Source organism: Rissa tridactyla, chromosome 1, assembly GCF_028500815.1.
Source record: "Rissa tridactyla isolate bRisTri1 chromosome 1, bRisTri1.patW.cur.20221130, whole genome shotgun sequence".
In the NCBI taxonomy this organism is placed as follows: domain Eukaryota; kingdom Metazoa; phylum Chordata; class Aves; order Charadriiformes; family Laridae; genus Rissa; species Rissa tridactyla.
Genome location: NC_071466.1, coordinates 186,522,462 through 186,531,500, shown reverse-complemented (window position 1 = coordinate 186,531,500; position 9,039 = coordinate 186,522,462). Strand labels below are relative to the sequence as shown.

At 40.5% G+C, this 9,039-nt stretch overlaps 1 protein-coding gene across 5 annotated transcripts in view; it reads right to left on the bottom strand.

Moving 5' to 3' along the window:
• Window positions 1–6,292: 6,292 nt before the first annotated feature.
• Window positions 6,293–9,039, bottom strand: part of ADAMTS20 (ADAM metallopeptidase with thrombospondin type 1 motif 20) — a 103,231-nt gene continuing 100,484 nt past the window's right edge. For all 5 annotated transcript variants that reach the window (XR_008463624.1, XM_054184447.1, XM_054184441.1 and 2 more), the window contains 2 exons: window positions 8,720–8,824; window positions 6,293–8,058 (listed from right to left, as the gene is read on the bottom strand). Coding sequence is in view for 4 of the 5 variants with exons in the window: in XM_054184447.1 (XP_054040422.1) it covers window positions 7,969–8,058; window positions 8,720–8,824 (195 nt within the window). In the remaining variant the exon portion in view is untranslated. The remainder of the gene's footprint in view (window positions 8,059–8,719; window positions 8,825–9,039) is intronic.

The window sequence follows — 9,039 nt, the reverse complement described above, 5'->3', positions numbered from 1 at the left end:
CTCCAGATCATAGAATCACAGAATGGTTTAGAAGGGACCTTAAAGATCACCTAGTTCTAACCCCCTGCCCTGGGCAGGGATATCTCCCACTAGACCAGGCTGCTCAAAGCCCCAGCCAGCGTGGAGATGCTAAGGCATGAGCTCTGTGCTGACCACTGAAGTCCACACTGGAGGGAAGCAGCTCCCTCCTTCATGGCTCACGGACAAACCCTTTCCTGATGACAAAGGCCTGGCACACTGTCACTGGAGCAAGGACTGGGTCAGCCAGGTGAGAGTGGAAAACTAAATCACTTCCCAGCCGAACAAGCAGGGCTTTTATATATGCAAGGGAGATTCTTTGGGATGCTCTGTAATTCAGCAATTAGGGGCATCCTTTTTTGGGGAAGAAGATGCAGGTTTGAGACTATCATCTGCTAGTTGCAGTTATGTAGGGAGGACAGCCTGTCTCCTGCATGCCAAGAGATCATTTTGATTTTCTCATATCTAATATTCAGATAATTTTAGCTCATACTTGTCATGGCACTGATCACATCATTTAGCTTTGGCTCACATGGTAAAGGCAGTGTCAATTAACAGCACAAAGTACAACAAAATAGACCTTTAAGGCAAAACATGCCCTCAGCTTTGCATGAAATTTCTGCTTTCAGAGCAAGTGATTCTTGTGTAGCTATGTGTAGCTATGGGGAATTTAACTGGCAACATTTCTAGTAAGACAGAAATTTTGAACAGCAACTCCTGAGTGAAAAATAAACCCACAAGACTTACTGTGTTACACCATTTCTCCTGTATTCGTATCACTAATAGTATATTTTGAGGAATAACCACATGGTTTGTCCTGGACAAAATGCTAGAGGAAGACACATGGCCAGGAACAAACACCCAAAAAACCCCACAGCCTGAGGTCTCACAGCATGGGGAACTGGATCCCTGCACTAGATCCGTGCACCAGTGCGGAATTACATGCGTATTACTGGGATTCAGTGAAGGGCTAGAAATACAGCCTGCTACGGTGACTTGTGGGATCAGAGCCAGAAGTCTTTTATTGCACTGAACAGTGGTCACCCCAACTCACATACATTTTTTGTAATGTACCACATTACAGAAAAAAACCACAACCGAAACACTTTGCCAAGTTGCTTCTTATGCGTGTGCCAACTCCTGCCTTCTGACATGGAAAATGCCACAGGCTCGATGAGGAGTGCGTAAGGGGGAGGGGGGGTGGTGGTGGTGGTGGTGGTAGAAATATTTAAATACACGGTTGTTTGAATGTGTGTTTCCAGGGCAATAACATTAAAATATGCTACCTCACTTTTTTTCAACGAGTAAAGCAGAAAGAAAAAAACGTCGAAGAACTAATTTCTCCAAAAGAAGGTTGTTTCGGTTAGAAAAGTCAGGCTGATCCAAAAAGGTCTGACACAACGTTTGTGGTGCATGGAAGAAAACACACACAGAGAAAAAGGCACCGCACAGCATAGAATTGCCCGTAGATATATTTTTTATTAAAATTTCATGATTCTTACAGCTTATATATAATTTATTATGGCAATAACAACACAGCGCTGATAACGCTGGTGGGGGTTTTGTTTGATTATGGGCTAGGGAAGATTTTCAGGTAGCCCGAAGCTTGTTTCCATTTTAAAGATAAAGCCCTCCCCGTCCCTCTGCTCCGACAGGGCTGTAAGTCACTGCTGGAAACAGTTCGCTTCCTTCGCTGCTTTGAAAATATCCTGAACAGCGAATTTCACATGAAGCAATGCTGTCGACAGCTGGCCAGGCAAACACATTGCAGGAAGGTGCGCTCCCGATCCAGAGAAAAATCTCCCCGTTTCACGCCTGCCTACCTGCATTTGCCATAGAGCCCTCTCAAAATAATCCCTCTGAGTAAACATTTGGCAGTATAATGCCAAAAATATACCCCGCCACGTAAGAAAGAGCAGCAATAAATCTCTGATCCTGGCATCTGGTATGGAAGAGAGGACTCTAGAAGTAAAATAATCTTTTTTTTTTCTTTTTTTTTTTTCCTGTGCACTTTCGAGTACTGCCTTTATGTTAGCACACAGGTTGTGCCTTTTCCCTTTGAGGTAACAGCCACAAATTTACTCCCGTTTTTCCCTCTTCTCTCGGAAGTTGCAAGCAGGAATTTAGTTAAGGAACTGGGGACAGTGTCAATTTCCTGGCAACAGCAGTAATAAACCTGAGACAGAAAAGAATAATTGCGGGGCAAAAGAATTCTTAGCTAAATACCTTGTAAACCCTGATGAAAGGGGCTACTGGTGGCAGCGTTCTTTGCCCTGAGTTGCAGACCTTCCAGGGACACAAATACTAGCAGGGCTGCTGTTTTCTTTGCTGAGGTGTTAAATAAATATTTTTACAACAAGCCTCTTCTGCGAGACATTTTAAACACAAAGCATTAAGAAGAAACTTTCTGCCTCCTGATTTTACAAGCACAAATTTCGATTTGTTTTCTGTGCAACCACATTTTTAATTATTCCGGCTTCCAAAGGAAAATAATAAAAAAAAAAACCTCACTGAGAACGATGAACTGACCATGAATGTCACTGCCACGATCAATGAATGATGCCGGAGATGACCGAAGTGCAAAGAAGGATTTCACCCCACCAGGCGTAAATGTATGCTGCTGCTATGAATCACTCCTGCCTTTTGCGTATAGAAAATTCATGAGCTCTCCTTGAATGTTGCTTGCTTCTGTAAATCAGACTGCAAAATAAGACCATACAGTGATTTCAAAAAGAGTCTTTCAGTATTCATAAATGCGGGGTTTTGCTTTCCAAAACAAAACAGTAATGGTGTGCAAGACAGAAATAGCTTGTTTTATTTCAGGCACTTTGAGAGGGGGTAGTTCTCTACCGGTTACAGCGTGGGTTCTCCCTGTCGCATGCTTTGTTTAATTATACAAATAAGATTTGAAAAACATATGCGGACAAGAAAATTTTGTTGCAGGAACAGAGATAAAACACACACACAGATTAAAGAAGGAAACATTTGTTTATTAAGAAGGAAAAGGTTCTGGATGGCAGCAGAGTGAGACATGAGACAGATGAATGTATGCACAGCTGTTCATGCTTAAAGGCAGAATATAGACATAAATACAGTTAGATCTTTGCTCTGCTCTGCTGCTACAGTATTTTTATACAGCAGATTCAAAGGAATATCTGTCATAACTGAACACAAGGAGAAATTTATCAGAAACAGAGCACAGATTGCTTCTCTAAAGCCAGGATAAAGAAAGCCCAGAAAAGCCTCTCAAGCTATGGCATTGCAAAATAAACTCAATTGTGCAAAAGAAAATCACCTTCTGTGGATGAGAAGATTAAACGTCAGATACATCTCCAAGTCAGACAGTTTGTTCTTCTCTTTGAACAAAATGCAGATAATTTCCCCCTGCTGTCATCAGTTACTGCTCTGTCTGAAGGGAAGTCAGTACTGTGAAGCAGGAATGCACTTTAAGAAGCAATACCTTGCTTTTTCTATGATCTATTCAGCCTATTTCCAAAGCACACCAGAGAGATAGAGGCTGATGAGGCCCCCCCCGCCAGAGTTTTTTTTTAATGCATGGATACAACGAGACCACCTTGAAAAATCAGAGAGGCTCAGGAGAAGATGGCCAAGTACTACAGCAGAGCAACGCAGGCCTTACAAGGGATCGTGAGCTGGTCCAGAGGAGACAAATGCTTCCCCGGAGATGCCACTCTCCAGCCTGGAGGACATTATTTCATATCAGTTCTGCCAACCTGACCTCCAGTCCTGCTCTTGCCTGCATTGAGCGAGATACCATGTAACTGGTAAGTATAAAGGCATTTAAGTGCAGCCTTTGGCCTTTCCTGGTTCAATTTCTACAAAAGTACAAATATGGAAGTCCATTGTATTGTGAAAGTTAATTTTTGGAAAAGGTTCTGGTGGGCTTCTTTGGAGAGCAATTGGAAATCATTTTAAGTTTTAAATAAGCCCAAGATAGATTTAATGCCCATATGGGCATTAAATGAAATCTCCACTGTAACGTTTATAAATGAATGCTCATTTTAATCTTAATTTCCTATTTAAATATTCAATTATCTTGTGTCAAAACCATTTTGGTACTTAGTTTTCCTGTTCTCATTTTTTAAGTTAAGGTTAAAATGTTATGGTATATTTCTGTTCCACTTGTAATTCAAGTTCAGTTTTGATAGCCACACAACATCAATTTTCAGGAATCTATTTGTTTCTTTATGGAAACAATAAAAACCAACTCCTCACACTCCTCAGTAATCTTACTTAAAGCCCTGCAAGACATAGAAAGCACTTGCAAGATAGTAATATTTTATTCAGACTCTGAATTTCTCAGGGATCTCATCGTGTGTTACTACAATAAAGCTGCAAAGACATAAACCCCCTCCTTGTTACATGTAACTTTTATTTCAAATAGTCAACGCAACTGAGAAGTTACACTAAACATGTTACAGGTTACAGGAGTGGAAGGAAAACCCCAAAGCTTTCCCTCACCTTTTCGAGTATGTCTTGGATATTATAGCCTTTCAATTTGATAAGAAAAATACAAGACCATCCATCAGAAGCCTGCACAGACACGTATATACACTGAAGTCACACAGACACGACTCTTCCCATGCACGTGGGATTGGCTGACTGTACAACACACTTATGCGTGTCCTGGATCAAACTCCTGCATGTATTCTCCTCCTCTCTACAGGGAAAGTGGCACAGCAGACTATGCCAGGATGAATCCAGCCAGGATGGAGACCTGTTAGGGTTTCCAGCTCCTCTGCTACCTCCCAGATGTAACCTTTGGGGAAACAGAGGTAGAAGACACCTAGATGATGTCTTCATCAAGAGATGTCACAGGTACTGCCACATGGCAGTACGCCATTTCATAACATGCCAAGTGACATTCCATTAGGTAAAAGTGAGCAATAAGTTTTTTAAATCTAGTCCATCTTGGGGATTCCATATTCAGAGAAGCACTAAATGCGTGTGTGTGTGTGTGTGCATACACACAAGTAAATGCAGTTGTGTCACCTAATAATTGATGCTGTCATTGGTGGGATTGAAAATGTCCTAGAAGACATCTAATGGACTACTGTTACAATCATCTTTAACTACTACCGTTCCTTAATTATTATTTTTTTCTGTATGCTGAACAGGGCAGTTCAGCATTTCATTCCCTCAGCAGGGACCAAAGCTGGAGCACTGTGGGACTCCGACCGGCCGTGGGCAGCTCGGCCCACGCAGACCCACGAGGTGGAGCTCACAGCGCTCTCACAGAGCACCCTGCCATGCTGGTAGCCATCTCTGCTGCTCAGTGTGATGGAAATCTACAGCAACGTCAACTAAAGGAGATGGAAACATCATACTGCAAGTACAACCCATGATTCTCATTTTATTGCATGGACCTTCTAACACGTCAGCATCACCACGTCTCCAAATTCTTCTGAGCTGATCATCAGGGTCACGTTTTCCTTAAATTGCCCTCAGGATGAAACCTTAGTAAGTTGAAATGTGGTGATTGATTAAGCCCCTTTTCTTAACAGAAATCAAAATCCTGACACAAGGAATTCACAAAACACCAGAACGCACGAGTACTTTCTCCCTACACTAGGGCTGAAACTCCAAAGCAAGGATAAATGAAAGAAAAGATGCAAAAACCAGCAATGCAATACAGTGCCGTTTTATGCAGAAGTTGATGCTGGGCCACAGGGTTTGCTGTAATGATAGAAAATACGTTTTTACTGAAAAATCATTCCTGTTACCCAATAAAAACCTGTTGTGTCAAATATTGGGTTAAAAGTCACTTTTGTTTGGTAGTGGATTTTCAGAGTGATTCTGCGTCCGCAGAGCCGAGAACTTCCTAGCCCTTAACAGGAGTTTCGGGGCTGAAAAGAAAATGGTGCTCCTGGGGATGGAGGCGGAGTGCAGCTCCCCTTCTGCCAAAGCAATGGCTTAGGGACCACGCTATAAATAAATTGATCCGAGTTTAGCGCGAGGAGGAGGCAGATTGTTTCAGATTTCTACATTATTTCAGTGAATGATTTGCAGGGCAACCCCCCCCCCCCGGGAATGGTATAAGTGAACAGGGGGAGATGTCTGGAAAGAGCCCACAGACATGGAGTTTGTCCTTCTGAAGCAGGATTTGCTTCCATGGAAAATATTCCTATGACTACAACCTGCTTGTGTGGCAGTTATTCCAGTATAAGTCTGTGCATAAACCAGTTGAAATGTTTTTGCAACGTTTTGTACTAAGCATCCAACACCCAAAAAAAAAAAAGCAAAAGTACTCTGGTACCATTCACACAAGCATATTTATTATATAAATATTTTATAAATTACAAGATTTTAATTATAAATGTAAACATTTCTAGGAAAATAATGCTTTATGTTCTTATTAATGTTTACAACAAATATAAGGCACATAGTGCAAAAATACATTTCTGATGCAGAGATCACAAAATAATTACCTACATGTGTTATCTAAAAAGTAGCTGCTTACAGTTCTGTGGTACAGTGTTGTTTTTAATTAATACATATTGCTAATTCATGGCTAACTCTTTACGGGTAAAAATACGATATAGCTGCCATTTGATCTACCAATTGTACCGGCATGCAAAACAAATATTTGGTTTACAAAATGCATATTGTCAGAAAATTCATGTATAGTTACCTGGCACATAATGTATGTTATGCACGTAGAAAATTTTATTCTGAATACCTGAGAGCTGGCCCTGAAACACATTATCTTTATATGCGTATATATCTACAGTTCTGGACAGTAAAGTAATCAAAAACAACAAATCAAAGAGCTAGATCATTTTTTAAACCTCGTAACTCTTTCATACGCTTACTTTTCTGGAAGAAATTATTTTAACTAGCAGATGTTAGGACTGCATTTACAAACACGGAAAAATTAAACTGAGTCGAAGCTGGACACCAAAACCACCATGGGGCTTGATGCTGCCCCTGCCCAGGGTTTTCACTAAGGTTATTGAAAATTGTGTTGAGTTGGAGTATGAGGGACACATGCTACAGCCTTTACCAGTGTGCCATTGGCCAGTATAAAGGAGTATGGTGTGCATGGGAAGGGTTTAAGTAAATACATATTCACACAATCACATACAAGATGCTACGGTAAAGAGAGTACGCTGTTTTTACAGTATACTTGGATGAGAGGCAGGGATTTAAAAATCAGATTTCCAAGCAATTTGTTTCCTAATTTTCTTTTCCTGTAACCACAACACAATTAAGCCTAGATGTTTAACACGTGCTACAGAGACTACAGAGGTTAAACCACACTTCTCAGGATTACTGCTAGTATTTGAGCACCACAAAGAATATAAGGAAAGGGACGGGGAAAAAATGCTTCTGCTGACAAGAGAAATGCACAGATCTATAGAAACTATCTCAAGTATGTTGGTTATATACTTTTCTGCTGTAAGTTGCTGGCAGATAATTCCTAAAATGTTTCAGAAAATCGGAAGCATTTGAAATTCTAACCTGTCTTATCTATCTAGCAATAACTCTTTCCTTTCTACATTTTAGTAGAGTTGATCAAGAAAACCAGTACAGTATAAATTTTATTGAATACAGCATAAAGAATTGCACTGATTAGTTGCAGGTAAAGTATTACAATTACCGCACAATTTAGGGTGTTACCCACGGTAGTAACCTCAGTGCAATTTACTTGCTAATGTATACTGTACATTGAATGAATGCTTCTCCATTAAAACCTGAAGGTTTATGATTGTGATTTATGCACTCGGTGGCCCACAAACAGGTAATACATCCCTGAATAAACACTGAACAAAACAGGAATTCTTAGTAGTGAGCATTACAGTAACGAGCGTTACAGTAACGAGCATTACAGAGATGAAAGAATTAAAATATATATATATACACAGCACCTACAATTTACACCTAAACGGCAGATGTCCCTGCTTGGATGCTCTTACCACATCAGAGTTCTCACTGTATTTGAAGTTGGAGACCGATAATTGTGTTAGGAATACATTTTCCACAAAATCCTCCGCATCTTCCATATATTTTAGTACCGTCCTGGGAATCGGACAAAGAGAAGAGTCAATCAAGAAAGGCAATTGAAATCACAGCTGTACCAAAAGCTCCTTGAGGTCTGCACACAATAGACCTCTTGAAAAATTGTACCTACAAACACTAAATCAAGAGACAGCAAAAAATTAGCAATATGGGCACAGAGATCCTCTGTTGGTGTCTCTGTATACCTTCTCCTCCCTGCTTACCATCCAAGGTTGTCTTAAACTGTACAAGTTTACGGTTCTTGTTCAACTGGTCTTTTGGTTTCCCACATGAATCAAGTTGGAGGCAAACAAACTGTAAGGATCCTCTATAGTAGGGTATCTTTAATTAAAAGGGTGGTTTGGGGTGTTGTGTTTATTATTTTTTTCAAAGTTTTATTAGGTATCTTCAAAGCTTTTCATAAACCTGATTAATATAAAAATAGGCTCTTAAAATCTGTAAGGGAAGGGCAGGCAGGCAGGGTTGATCTGGATTAGATTCTGGGCAGTGTGATTAAACTCAGTTTTAACATTACATTTGGAAGAAGACTTAGATGGGTTAGAGACCTTGAACACTATTTTTGATTCACAGATAGCTTTCACAGGAGAGTCATCACTTGCATCTCTGGAGGCATAATATTCCAAGCCATAAGAGCAGGAAAAAGAAAACTACATTGACTTACGTGGGATTTGTGTATGTCAGCAGTTGCATAGTTGCCCTGAGCGATCCACCTCACTGTACTGGATAATCTCAGACCTGTACCAGCCAAATTAATGCTGAATTGCCCCTAACAAAACAAAACAAAACAAAACAAAACAAAACAAAACAAAACAAACAAAAAGGTAAAATACAGAGCTGATAAACGGTGTTCAAAACACTAAACCACTCTACATTTGCATATCTGCACATATCACTTAAGGTAGTGATGAGGCTTAGGCTGGATGGGGCTTTGAGCAGCCTGGTCTAGTGGGAGGTGTCCCTGCCCATGGCAGGGGGGTTGGA